This window comes from Rhopalosiphum padi, chromosome 3 (genome assembly GCF_020882245.1).
Source record: "Rhopalosiphum padi isolate XX-2018 chromosome 3, ASM2088224v1, whole genome shotgun sequence".
NCBI lineage: Eukaryota > Metazoa > Arthropoda > Insecta > Hemiptera > Aphididae > Rhopalosiphum > Rhopalosiphum padi.
The window spans coordinates 74,704,956-74,720,005 of NC_083599.1; the positions used below are offsets into that span (position 1 = coordinate 74,704,956).

The 15,050-nt window shown below is 26.5% G+C and overlaps 3 protein-coding genes across 4 annotated transcripts; 2 read left to right on the forward strand and 1 right to left on the reverse strand.

The window, feature by feature from the left end:
• Window positions 1-6,367: 6,367 nt before the first annotated feature.
• Window positions 6,368-10,628, reverse strand: LOC132926819 (uncharacterized). 2 transcript variants are annotated; one of them, XR_009661539.1, is made up of 3 exons: window positions 10,424-10,620; window positions 7,717-7,774; window positions 6,368-7,585 (listed from the first exon to the last, which is right to left on the reverse strand). XR_009661539.1 is itself a non-coding variant. In XM_060991222.1 (3 exons), exons 1-3 carry the CDS (start codon window positions 10,555-10,557, stop codon window positions 7,129-7,131), a joined length of 576 nt encoding a protein of 191 aa, XP_060847205.1. In that variant the 5' UTR covers window positions 10,558-10,628; the 3' UTR covers window positions 6,368-7,128. The 2 variants fall into 2 exon arrangements, 1 of the variants encoding a protein (XP_060847205.1); XM_060991222.1 differs by having other exon boundaries at window positions 10,497-10,628.
• Window positions 10,629-10,883: 255 nt separating this feature from the next.
• LOC132927379 (uncharacterized) lies at window positions 10,884-11,511 on the forward strand. The gene is made up of 2 exons (XM_060991896.1): window positions 10,884-11,195; window positions 11,329-11,511. The coding sequence occupies exons 1-2, from the start codon at window positions 10,982-10,984 to the stop codon at window positions 11,454-11,456; spliced, it is 342 nt and encodes a 113-aa protein (XP_060847879.1). The 5' UTR covers window positions 10,884-10,981; the 3' UTR covers window positions 11,457-11,511.
• A 577-nt stretch (window positions 11,512-12,088) lies between these two features.
• Window positions 12,089-14,795, forward strand: LOC132928028 (E3 SUMO-protein ligase ZBED1-like). The gene is made up of 4 exons (XM_060992585.1): window positions 12,089-12,319; window positions 12,502-13,328; window positions 13,411-13,665; window positions 13,982-14,795. The coding sequence occupies exons 1-4, from the start codon at window positions 12,240-12,242 to the stop codon at window positions 14,341-14,343; spliced, it is 1,524 nt and encodes a 507-aa protein (XP_060848568.1). The 5' UTR covers window positions 12,089-12,239; the 3' UTR covers window positions 14,344-14,795.
• Window positions 14,796-15,050: the final 255 nt, after the last annotated feature.

The following is a 15,050-nucleotide window of genomic DNA, read 5'->3' on the forward strand; positions in this document are numbered from 1 at the left end:
GATTTGGCAATAAATGTCTGTATTTTAATTATTAATCAAATAACCTGGCTTAAATATGTTCCAATTCCCTACAGACAGAATAATATTTGAAATCTGGTAATTGTACTTACTAGCTACTGTTCATTTAAAAATATTAAATTACTAAAATAGTTTGTGATTGCAGATAAAATATAACTTATACGACACCAACAATACCTACTGGCTAATTAATAAACAACATTTTACTCACCGAAAACTACTATTCTATTGGCTTACAGTGGCGGATTACATGTTTTTTTCAACACTGGGCAGTGTTTTAGCACCCCCTTCCTACCACAACATAAGTAGTCTGTATAAAATATTTCAACTTGAACTGGACAGATCGACAAACTTTTGACTGCAGTTGTGACCTATATTGATACTTTTTCTTAAAATTTTTTTCAAAAAATGAAGCTATATTATGTATTGAGCTCTGCTTCAATATGTAATATGGCGTAATCATTTAACAAATCTTCATTTAATACCATTGGATTATCTGTATATTATAAAATTAGTGGTTATAACAGTTTTAAGTATACCAGTAATCTATTAATCACATGGTATGTAAAATATTATTAGTGCAGAATAATTGGAATTTTGGTTAATTTGAATAATAATTATGTTGAAGAAAGTGCAAAGATGTATTATTAACACATAAACATAGTTTTTTAATCAAGTCAATTTGTTGAAATCTATTATAACTAATGCTGTTTTTAAAAGTTAAAGAACATTCATTTGCAGAAATAAACACAAAATATGGACATTGTCAAATTTCTTCAAATTGTATGTCTGAAATTAGATTAATTGCAGTGGATTATAAAGAATCATTCAGGAAGATCTACATAAGCTCGATGATATTGTCTGGTGATGTAATTTATAAAATCTTCAGTTTGTATATTATTTTTAAATCATTATTTATGCTTTAAAAACGGTTTTCAAGTAATTATTTTTAATAGTGTACATTTATTTTCAGTGGATTTGCAGTGAAAGCAGAAAATCTTATCAATTTAAATAGTTAAATGTGAATATGGCAGTTTGTTTTAATATTTTAATCGTGCTTAACCATACTATATTAGATATAAATATACAACTAAATGCTGTTTGGTTATTATTATTTAAATCATGAAGACAGTTTTATTTATATGCACACTAAAAAGTAAACATTGCCTGTTTTTTATATGGCATTATGGTGGCTAACTTTAATCAATATTACATATTACATATATAATATAAATATTACTATTTATGGCTTTAACTAATTAAGCATACATTTTTATACTCTGAAATAAATTATAATAAAATTGGGTGTTAAAATAATCAAATGTAAAATTATGGACTCATTAAATACTTAAATAGTTTAAAAATATTTTATTATCACTTATAAATTAGAATTTATTAAATAGATAAAATAAAACAAAATTTCAGATATAAGATATTGATTATAACGTGGTATGATAAATTATTAAATCAAAACTTAGTATACAATTAGAAAATGTTCAACTAGAAATAATAATAATATTTAAAGCAGACATAGATACTTTAAAATAAAAGAGGAAGTTTGTTTAATTTAGAAGCAAGACATTATTTGATATGACCTAAAAAATATGAAATTGACTAGCCAATATGTGTAATACACAGATGCAAACAGATCAAAAAAAAAATTAAGTTAATTATGTAAATTATGTTAAATATGTATGTAAAGAAAACAATACACAGAAATTAATAAATTAAAATTAACTTACACACAGAAAATCAAAGTGATCGTTTGGAACGTGAATTTGGCCTGCTTCATTTTTTTTTTTTTTATGTTTCATATGACGTGTTGTAATGCAAATTTTGTCCTATGACCCATACGTATCACAGTTTATGTGAGGTTTTCATTCTATAATGATTTAAATTTTTACAAACTCAACAAAATGTATATTCATAATTACTGAGACTTGCTGAATCTAATGGTATGGGTATCAAACTGATCAGATAAATAATGAATGTTCTATAGATGTGTTATGATGCAAATTTTGTCCAACTGTAAGCATGAGTAAAATTGCCTATACACCACGCCGCTTTATAAACATTTTTATTTTTTTATATTAAAAATGTTTTGAAAACGAACGTGTCCGTACCTCAGTGTATCTAATACACACACACTAACATGCTCATTCCGTAGGAAATCAAAGTGACTGTTTCTACCGTGAATTTGTATCGCTTAATACATTAGTCGAATTGCCTATACTAAGCGCCGTATTGAGATTATTTTGATGTTAGTAAAATGATTTGAATAAGTATCCGTCATTAGACAAACGCATCAAACACATACTCCCATACACTGTTGAAAAGGAAAGTAATCATTTCAACCGTGAATTTGGTCTGCTGTATCATTTTAACGTTTTATGTGTGTTATGATTCGTTCCAATAACCCATATTATGTATTAGAGTATATGTTAGGTTTTATATTCATAATAATTCCAATTTGGATCAACTCGACATAATGAGCAGTTCTACTTACTGAAAATTATACGGTCAATCTAGTGATATAGGTCTCAAAATCATCAGTTAAAAATTAAATGTTTTATGTGTGTTATGATGCACATTTTGTTCTACGGCCTACACGTATTACAGTATATGTGATGTTTTAAATTTATGAATATTCAAATTTCCTTAAACACAACATTATGTACAGTCATGCTTACTGAAAATTAATCGCTGAATCGCCTGAATCTAATGGTATTGGTATCAAACTAATCAGGCTACTATTGAATATTCTATGGATGTGTTATGATACAAATTTTGTCCAATTGCATGTATGAGTTAAATTGCCTATACAATACGCCGCTTTATAGAAATTTTAGATTCTGAGAGTGATGGACAATGTGTTTTTTTTTATTTTTGTGTCTATCATCACGTTTTGGAGTAGTAATTCGTCTATTGTCTATACAGAGCTTTGATTTTTGACATTAGCCCCTCTTTGAAAAGGAAAATGAATCTTGTTGGTACTTTCCAAGTAAGGTCAATAGTCATAAATGTTTAGTAGTTTTCAAAAGCGTCGAGAAAAACCCTAAAAAAGTATCGGAAAAACGGTAATTTTTACGCATAATCAGTTTTTGACAAAATCGGTTTTTTTATTTTGCTATAACTCAAAAACGAATACTTGTAAATACTTAAAATTTTAACCAAATGTTTGTTTAAGCATTATCTATTTATGATTAAACTTTTAAAATATTTTGACTTTTTTAAAGCAATTTATGGGCAATTTACATTTCCGATTTTTCCAAGTTTTTTTTTTTTTGAAATGCCGATAAAAAAATTTAGTAATCCAAAAATTTTTTTTAATTTAATACAAGGTTTATTATAAATTGTACTTATTGTAGTAAAAAATTAAAAATCGTTACTCACAATTTTTGTTTATAAACATTAAAAGTTCAAATGTTTATGAAATATGTGAAAATCGCGAAAATTTGCAAGGCATTTTAAGTTGAAAATTCATAACATATTTGTGATTTATACCTAGAAAAAACCCAACACAAGGTTCTCCATAATTTGTGCTTCATAAAACTGTAAAAAAAAATTCTCGCGTCAATAAATAAAAAATTTGATTAGCGTATGAACTTTAATTTATAACGAAATTTCGTAAAATAAGAATAACGATATACTCGTATTACAATTTAAGTATATAGCTAATATTCTAATAATATAATCCTACTCACTATCCTAGACTGACACAAAATCATCTCCGTTCAGAATCGTTTTTCGTATACAATATCCCACCGTGCAAAAAACAGTTACAATTATATAAAAGGAATATTCCAAATTCCAATGGAACTTTGAAACGTTCTAACAGAACTTCGGACTTCCATTAGAGTTCTAAAAACATTTCGATAACGTAATATGCCGTGTTGTTTGAAACAGTAAATAAAACATAAATGTAGTATACTAGTATGTACTGTATGTTACGTTTATATTCCATTTATGTTTTTTCTTAAACATAATTTTATTGTTTTTGTATGATATAACTGAATTGCAAGTTAAGTTTATATTCCATTTATAGTACTCTGGAATATAAAATTAATATTACTAAAAACCATCCCAGTTATGTTTTTATTATGTTCTAGTAAATATTATAATAAAATGTTATATTCCTTTCATTTTTTTTATAGTTTAATGGACATACCCATGAAACTGCATAGAACTTTATAAGAATTAATTAGAATACATATTTATTAATTTATATTCTACTCATCCTTGTAAATTCTATTCAACTAGGTATAGAAATAAATAAAAAATAAAATAAGATTTCCAAATAAGCAAATAAGCATAAATTTTATAACAAATGTGTAATATAATAATAAATAACAATAAAAAAAAAACACACACACATAAGGTTCTAAATGTATTAATTTGCAATAAAATAAAATATAAGAAATATAAGAGATAATATTAGTTTAATAAGATTAATAAAAAATAAAATAAAATAAAAATAAAACTAATGTTGATGACATAATGAAATAATAATTCCTTCATTTATCCATCAATTTAATATTGATAACAATTATTTCATAACGATCAGATACATCATGAGTATTAACAAAAAAAAAAATACTTAAGTTTACTTGGCACTGGTAATTTAAAGTTTAAACAAATCACTTATACTTATCTAATAACTTAGTTTTAATTAATAATTAATGGAGGCTACTGCTGATGACAAAGAAGCATTATTGACTGTTGAAGGTGTTTTCAATGGCCAACAACTCTTTAGGGAAAGTTCCTAACATTGATGAATGATGACCCTTGAATATTAGGTACCAGAATCAGAAGTGTAACCAGAATCTTTAAATTAAATCAAATACAATAACAGTTAGGTATGCTATAATATATGAAATACATGAAATAAAAATAAAACAAATAATAATATTTATACCTTAATTGTCACTGTCATTACTGTTAAAGGTATTTCAAAAGTAACGGATCATTTAAAACATTTACAGTATCAGTTGATTCCACTTCTACCAGTTTGTACCAAGCCTTATTGAAATCACCTAAAATGTATATTATATATAAAAGTAAAGTACCTACATACTAACAATAATATATTATGTTATTATTATTGTTGAGTATAAAAATGTGAAAGAAATCAGTAAAAAATTCTAATCAATTACAATTAATAATATTATATTAAAATTGAGTATTTATATTGAAGAAGCTATTCAATTAAAATTTTTTTAATTTTCATACTATAAGTCTTGTTAGTTTGTTACCACCAATGACTTTGATTGGATATTGATGCCACGATGATGACAAGTTATATCACCATTTGTTTATGTTACCAAGTTTCTTCTTCTCAAGGCATATAATGTGTTTGACCTGTATGCATTACAGTATATGTTAAGTTTTAAATTCATAATTCCAATTTGGACCAACTTGAAATTATGAGCAGTCCTACATACTGGAAATTGCATAGTCAATCTAGTAGTATAGATTTAAAAATCATTATAGATAAAAATTGAATTTTTTTATGTGTTGAAATTCAAATTCGATCCAACGTCCCATAAGTATCATAGTATATGTGAGGTTTTAAATTTATGATTATTCAAATTTTGACAAACTCAACTTTTTGTACACTCTTACTTACTTAAAAATACCTGCTATATTTGGTGGCATAAGTTTAACTGATTAGAAAAAAATTGAACACTTTATGGGTGCTATGATGAAAACTTTGTCTTATGAACCATATATATTACAGTATATCAGAGGTTTTAAATGTATAATTCAAATTTTGACAAACTCAGCATTATGTATAGTCTTATTACTTACTGAAAATTACTCGTTGAATTTAATGGTGTTGGTATCAAAGTGATCAGATAAAAATTCAATGTTTGATATAATGATACGTGATATGATGCAGATTTTCTCCAGGGATCAGTATGTATACAATATATTATGTGAATTTAAGATTTAAACAATTCAAATTTGGACCGACTCAACATTATGTACAATGTATAGAGTTATGCATACTGAAATTCACCTGCTTATGTTTATGGAATAGGTTTCAAACTGATCAAATGAAAAAACTGAAAATTTTATAATTATAATAATGCTCATTTTGTCCACTGGCTCATATGTATAAAAATATATGAGAGGTTTTTATTTATAAAATAATAAAATTTTTAACAAAATTTAATATAATGTACAAAATAGTAATTACAATATTCACAATACATTAATTATAATTACAAAAAAAGTTCACAAACATGTACATAATTATATATTATAGTCTTCCGAAATAGAACAGCAGATAAAATTTTTAACAAAATATCATATAAATTATATGATATAATCTATACATAATGCATATTAATAATGTTAAAGGTAAACAAACAAAGTTTAATATATTATACAAAATACAATATACACAATACATTAGTAAAGTTGTAATTACAAAAAAAGTTTACAAATATTTACATAACTATCTATATTAGAATCTTCTGGAACGGGACAACAGATAAAGAAATAATATGTAACATGATTCACTTTTTTTATAAACTTAATGTTGAGCATCACATCTTATAGTGATAACAACGACAGTAAATTCAATTTAAAAGCTTATGATGTGACAGAAAAAACAAACAAATTGTTATACTTTGCAGGAACATATTGTTACCATGAAACAAATGAGATGACGCTGAACCTTAATGAAACGCACAATTTAATATGCATAACAGACCATAAAATAATACATAGCCAATACATGATCCGGTAGCAGTCTAATTATATCAATAAATATATATATATTCAATCATATTATTGGTAAAAATGAGACAAATATAAGTTTATAAGACATGCAAAACAATTTTAAAATATTTAGTTTTTATTATAAACTTGTTTGGCACGCTTTGATTAATTGTATAAGGCCCATTTTTTTAATAATATTATTAAAAATACATTTTGTAATTATAACATCTGCTACCGGGTCATGACTATGTGTTATTTTGTGTTTTATATTCCATATTGCGTCATGGGTTTCCATCAAATTTAACATTCGCCCATTTTTTTCATGGTACCCAATGCTCGACGAATATAATAATTTATGTGTATTTTCTGTCATGTCAAATAATTTTAAATTAAATAACTATCATTGTTATCACTATAGGACGTGATATTTAATATTTTCTTCATATTTAATTTTAACCGATTTATTATTTCTTTATCCGTTGTGCCGTTCCATAATACAATAATAGGTTCTCTATTATCAGATTGCAAATAATTATTCATAAATGTAGGTGATAAATTAGACCCCTTCTTAATTTCTAAACTTAATTGAAGTTGCTCCAATATTGGATTTAAAATATTTGTTTTATTTTTAAAAATTTTTATTAACTGTTTTTTTAATGGAGCAACTTCATGATTTTTCAATATTTCAATTTTATTCTTTGTTAAAACTAGTGGCCTTCCTGCTAATTTTATTGGAATAAAATTCTCTTCGTTGTCTGCCATAGACCCCGATACTAGAAGTAGATCTATTCGATGTATCATTGTGAATTCAAAATCCACAATGATAAATTTAATCTTGTCACTGTAACATAAAATCATTGTGTTATTATCAAGTTTTATAATATTTATAATAATTTTCTATAATATAAAATAAATTCTAATTTACAATGGACCAATAATAGTAGAAAGAAAACAAATATAATTTATGCTTACAATATTGATTTGTTATTTATCCATTTTTTTGATTCTAAAAGATCTTCTGTGGGTGTATCTAGACAAATAAAAAAAAACGTATTAAAATAATATGACCACAAATGTCTATAAATTAAAATATAATCTTTATTGTAAAATTATTTAAATCAATGATTCATTATTAATATAATATGCATTAATATGCATAAAATCTTAAAATATGTAATATCATATATTGATAGCTTTAAAACTTATAATTTAATAACTAAAAAAAATGTTCAACTGTTTAAGATTTTTATTAAATTTATCAAAAAAAAAAAAAAAAATCAATGTATAAATATATTATTTTTAAAATAAAATGAAATTAATGAATAATAATTATTTTAATATTTATAAGTTATAACAGATAAACTGATATATGACCAGGCATTAAATTAACGACTTAGCTATCAAATTCAGTAATTTATTAATTTTTCACTATAAAAATTTTTACTAATGTTCATGATTTTTGTTTAATTTTTTTAAAAATCAATATATAAATGTTATGATAATAGATTAGTATCAGTATTATATATTATTATTATTATGTTTATGTGACATTTGTAGGTGGTCTATGCCTCGAAGTTAATTTATCAGAAAATTTAAAAACATTCAAACAAGAAATAAAAATATATTTGAGACAATAGAGTAGAATAAAAAAGATAAAGATGTACATGTAGCTGGTCTATTCAATTTAATGGGCTATGACAGATTAAAGCTGTACAATACGATTAAGAAATCTGAAGATGAATCAGCTGAGACAATATTAAAGACACTAGAAGAATAAAAAAAAAAACGAAGTTATGGAACATTTTAATTTCTTTAATCGTAATTAACATGAAGGAGAACAATTTGATGTATACCATAATTAATTAAAGGTTGTAATTTTTATGTAGTTGAAGACAAAATATTATGAACACAGAAAGTGTTAGGAATATTGGGCAAAGAAATCCAAACTAGATTGTTACAAGATGATGTGGCATTGACAAATGTAGTATCGTACTGCCAATCAATTGAAAACGTTAATTGATGGCAAAAATACAAATCAGAGTAAGCCAAAAAAAAAATGAACGAACCAAAAACAGTAAAATAGCAGTCAGTCAAATTATCAATTGGATGGTTAAGTATAGTAAAATCCCTGATAATATGATAAATTGTAATAGATATGGTTTAAAACACATGTATAAAAACTGTCTAGCATATGGAAAATACTGTAATAACTGAAGTGGATATCATCACTTTGCCCAAAGTGTGTAAAAAGAAAAAACAATATGATAATAAGTATGAAATTAAAAAAAGCACAAGAGGTAAAAATTTAATTTAGAGAAGAGGATAACACATTTTCATTGCAGTCTGTACAGAAGTTATGGTCTATACAAAGAATGAATGGTGTAAAACTTTTGAAATAAAAAATAAAAAAATTGAGTTTAAATTAGATAGTGGAGCACATTACAAACACATTATCAGAAGAAGATCGTAAATATTGGGTATGCACAATTTAATTAAAAATACAAAAGTTACATTAGAAGGGTTTGGTGGATTTAAAATGAAACCTATGGGACAAGTTAAAATTATATTAACGTTAGATAATAAAAGTATAGAAACACGAGTTTATTGTAATTGATGAGGCCATTGATTATAGAATAGACTATTTTATAATCAATGATGAGGCTTATAAAAGTAGATAAATTATAGGACTACCAATTCTCACATAATTTAAATTATTAAACAATGTAGATGAAATAACAATGAATTAGACAAAAACTTTTTCATTAAAAATAACTGTGATGTGTTTGAAGGTATAGATTGTTTACCTGATGTATGTATTCTTAAATTGAAAGAAGGAGTAACGCAAAAAGCTTGTGTAGTTAAGAGTTAACAATAAAAATTAAAGAAAAGTTGAAATTAAATCTAGAAGAGTTAGTGAAAAAAGAAATAATAACTCCAATGGATGTGTATTATTTAAAGATAATAAATGTTTTCTTTATAATTTATACTGTGTATTTAATATAATAATAATACCCAAGTATAATGGTGCAATCACAAGGATGAACTAGATTGATCAGATATTCAACGATAAAAACAATGGTATTGGAATATAGTAGACCCAAATGTTTTTTTCACTAACTTATAATAAATATTTTTATACATTTTTAAAGCCGTAACTTATGTGGTATTAGGCATTAAATTAATAATCCTTAGTCATTTTTTAATCTAATAATCCATTAATCTTTAACAAAAAAACGCTTGCAGTCAGAGATCAGCATGTAAGCTTTCTCGATTTTTTAATTTTTAGAAATTTATTAATTGTATGCAATATGTATGTATAATTTATTTTATTTTCATTGTGTGAGATAGACCTCCGAAACCAGAGAACGGATTTTGTTCTTTGGGGTCTTATAAGAACATAATAGTACATTATGTATAGAACACACGACCGCAGCGGTTGCTTTATGTGTTAATGAGGCCGAAAATGACACGCTATACACTGAATAAAAAGCCGGTATAAGACCAGAACGTGATCGCGCGGTGACTATAACGCACAAGTACGGGAGTTCGCACACTACAATAGTAACGAATATAATATTGTTTATACCCTATGTAGGCTTATGCGTAACTTCACACACACACACACACACACACACACACCATACACTTTCATATATGTATATTAGACAAAATATATTACATGAGAGACATTTATATAATATAATATAATATATTCTTTCAGCCGACAGTAAGATAATATAGCGGCGGCTTACGATGTTGACACGAACGACAAGACAAATAACACGGACTTGGCCCGAAAACACGCGGTTTCATACGGCAGATATGCCCACACCGGACAAAAAAGATACGGCGCGGCGGCGACAAGAGTACTGTAGAGTACGCACTTTCAACTGCACGACTACGACGCGACTAGTGGTGGGCACAACCGAGTGAAAACTATCGAAGTACTCGATAGTTTAAACTATCTAATTACTCGGTTGTTTTATAAAACTATCGAAAAACTATCGAACTATCGAACAATCGAAAAACTATCGGACTATCGAAACTATCGAACTATCGAACTATTGAAAACTAATCGAACTATCGACATTTTTACTTTAGATAGTACTATCTATACTCAATGGCATTATTTACTATTTAGCCATGATGTTATCACTTTATCAGTTTGTCACTTGTCATTCGAGAGATTCGACATTCGACTATCTAGGTTTATTTCATTTTTTATTTTTTATTTAATATGTCTATCCCAAAGGCAAATTGTTCCATCGTTTGGAACCATTTTGTAAAGGACCCAAATACCCCTGACACCGCTATATGTAAACACTGTAAAAAATCCTACAAACGGTCTAATGGTACAACTAATCTGTTGGACCATTTGAAGAGGAAACATTTTACAGTGTTAAATGGTAGTAATTTGCGACGACAGAATGAAAATGATACAAATCTACCAGGTAAGTCACACCTATTTAGATTTTAAAATGTCTCCTAAAAGTAAAAGATTCTAGTGGAATTAGTAATTAATAATTTTCTCCAAAATCTAATAAGTTAACTAAAATAATAATGTGATTTTGATTTTTTAAATAGGAACATCAGGGGAACAAGAACAACCGCAATCTGCAAGTGTTCTGCCTTATAGTAGTCCAGTAATTCCAGTAAGCGTAACCAATAATACTGGCAAGAGACACAAACAATTATTGTTGTCTAATAGGTAAGATTATAAACTATCATATTAATTTCTAATAATACATTTTCAGAAATAAGTTGAAGACAGAACTGTCATGTTTATAACAGTGTTAATTTGTATATTTGTTAATTTTATACTGTTAAAATTAAAACTAACTAGATTTCAGTATGTTTTCTAAATTTAATTTAACTGTATATGCTTACATTTATTTATATTTATAATTTATATGCTTGTACATATTTTATATGTACGTGCTTATCCTGTAGCCAGTAGTTCAGTAATACAAATTACTGCAATTGGATATTGTGTAGTTACTATTTGGTAATTATTTACAATTCTCATATTTTATTTTTTAGTTTTCAGGTTTAATTATTATCCAACTGGTTTGGAGTGCAATTATTATTTGTTAAGAAAAAACCGTTTTTTGTCTGCCATATAAGTAGGTACCATAATATTATAAAAACCAAAAATCCAAAGGTATGGTTTATCAGCAGCATAAATACAAAGTATTTCAAAATAAAAGGAAGTAACTTTGTTAATACTTATCTTAGTACCAACATTACCAAAACCTTTTCAATGGTTTAAATTTTATGTATATTATTAATTAGTAATTAGTATTATTGAAAATTATCATATTTAATTTTTGTAGTCTATTTTTCATACAATTTTTAAATTTTAAGTAATATTGATATTAAGTATTTAATTTAGCATTTTCAAGATTTATCAGTAGTACCTATTTTTTTTATTTTTTTTAAGATTTGGTACTCCTTCGGAAAGCCAAGTTAGTGCATTCCATGAAGCTATTGTTAAAATGGTAGCTGAAGATCTTCAGCCCCTTTCCATAGTTGAAAACTCAGGATTTCGTAACATGATACAGCTCTTGGACTCCAGGTAATAATTAAATATTAAATTAAAACTTTTAATATTTCAATTTTTTTTTAATGTAGAAATGTTATATGCTATATGATATATATATATTATAACCACTTTGACTAAATGCTTTTTGGCTTAATGGTCTTGATATTTTTTATTTTCTTTATCGTCACAAATACAACTAATTTAACTTTTTTTAGATATGAAATCCCTAGTAGGAGAACACTTGGAAGGACCATAATTCCAAGAATATTTTCAACTGTCGAAAATAAAGTTAAAACTTTGTTAAACCAGGCTAAACATGTAGCGATCACAACAGATATTTGGACGTCAATGAACACTGATTCTTATATTACTATGACCGTTCACTTTCTTTTTCAAACTCAATTGAAAACCTTAGTGTTGTGCACCAAAAAATTGGAATCCAGCCATACTAGTGTAAATCTAAGTGAAATAATGACTGAGGAATTAAACAGATGGGACATATTTGAAAAAGTTGTTGCAGTGGTCACTGATGGTGGATCCAATATAAAAGGTGCAGTCAGGCTCATGGATCTATCGCATTTGCCATGTATTGCACACAAACTTAATTTGGTTGTTCAAAATTCGCTCAAATTATCTGGCAATCAAGAGACTGCTCCCAGCGATGATACAGAGGAAAGTAACCTGAAGAAATTATTCAAAAAGTGTAGGAATATAGTTGGCTATTTTAGGCGTAGTGAAGTAGGAAACAGAATGTTGGTTGAAAAACAAAAACAGCTTGGATGTGAATCAGTGTTAAAACTAAAACAAGACATACATACTCGGTGGAACAGTACATATTTGATGATAGAGAGGCTTATACAACTGAAAGAACCACTAACAATTGTAATGATTACCATAACAGAAGCTCCTAGTAATCTTAGCTCTGATGAATGGAACAGCATTGAAGATATAATACCGTTATTAAGACCTTTTGATAAATTGACTACTGAGCTCTCTGGAGAACAATATCCAACACTTTCAACAATTATACCATTGATACGAGGTAATTAACTTGATGATTCTGTATACAGTTTAATTTTTGTGCTTTCTGTTAAATACTATAAAATGTTTTTAATTATTTATAGGTTTGCAAAGTTCATTAGTTTCTAAAACTCCAAAAACGCCACTGGGAATGTTCATAAAAAATAAACTAATAGAAAATACGAATAGGCGTTTCGATAGTATTGAAAAACAAACCATAACACCGCATTTTTCTCGGGCTACATTGTTGGACCCAAGGTGCAAGAAGGTTGCATTTGGGTCAGAACAAAATGCTAATGAAACTGAACGATATTTGGTCAATGAAACAGCTGCTTTAATTAGTAATGCTTCAAACACAGGTAAATAATAAATAATTGTTGCTAAATCTATAAAATATAGTTAAATAAAATTGGTTAACTCGCTTACATTAGTATGATAATACAACTTAATAATAGCTAAAAAAATAAATCACTTATAAATACACACCAAATGTGTCTTGTCATAATTTTATCATAGGTAATTTAAAATAATTATTATTTTTACAAAAATATTATTAATCTTAAATGTGATTTGATTAAACCTTTTTGTAGAAAAATTGTAATTAAAAATGTTGAGAATTCAATTCTAAAGACTCATATAATTAATAATAAATAATCAGATTTTTCTTAATTTCAGAACAACCTACATATCAAGAAAATCTGAATACTGATGATGACAATGTGTGGAATTTTCTTAACTCCAGAGTCACCAATGTCCAGTCGCAGACAACTACAACAAGTAGTGCTACATCCTTGATGAGACAGTACCTAAGTATGCCTCATCAAGACTTAAAATGCAATTTTGCTGTATTTTGGAACGACCACAAAACTGTATTATCACCACTTAGTGACATTGCATTGAAATACTGTATTATTCCAGCAACTTCAGTGCCGGCCGAGAGGATTTTTTCAAAAGCTGGGCAAATATTAAGCGCTCGGCGTAATAGGTTATTGCCTCAAAATGTAGATAAGTTAATTTTTTTAAACAAAAATATGTAAGTTTTTTTAATTTTAGGCACAAGTAAGTGACAAGGTAATACAAAAAGGTAATTATTTATTTTAGTATAGTAAAAATATAATTTATATTTCGAAATTAAAAACCAAAATAAATTTTGTTGTAGTTTAAAATATTATTTTTTTTATTTTGCAGATAATATTCAACTGGTTTGAATAAATACCTCTGGAAGGTCATATAAGGGTATATCCCTGGTTATAATTTTTATTTAAAAATATGTCGAACAAGATTTAAGTTGACATATAAATTTGCAATTTTAAGCTAATATATTTATAGCTGTGGTGAGTATGAAATACGGGGTGAACAATGACAGACTGCTTGCGGCCCATCCTGCATACAAGTTTTTTAACTTGTATCAATGTCATTAAACCTAGTACTGCACATATCTATTTTAATAATTGTAAGTTGTAACTTAAGAATCCCTTGAAACTTTGAAAATACAGTATTAAAAAAGTAAAATAAAAAAAATAAAAATAAAAATACTTATTTTGATTGTTTTTTTTTATACTCTAAATAGTAAAATATATCCAACTGGTTTGGATAAATCTAGTACAAATCATACATGGCGTATAAAATACTAAAATCCTCAGTATTTAGTATTTACTATTTTCCAAATAAGATTTACCTACCAAAAACATATCCTATAATTTATTATGATTTTCTTCTCATAATACAATTCTCATAGTTTTTA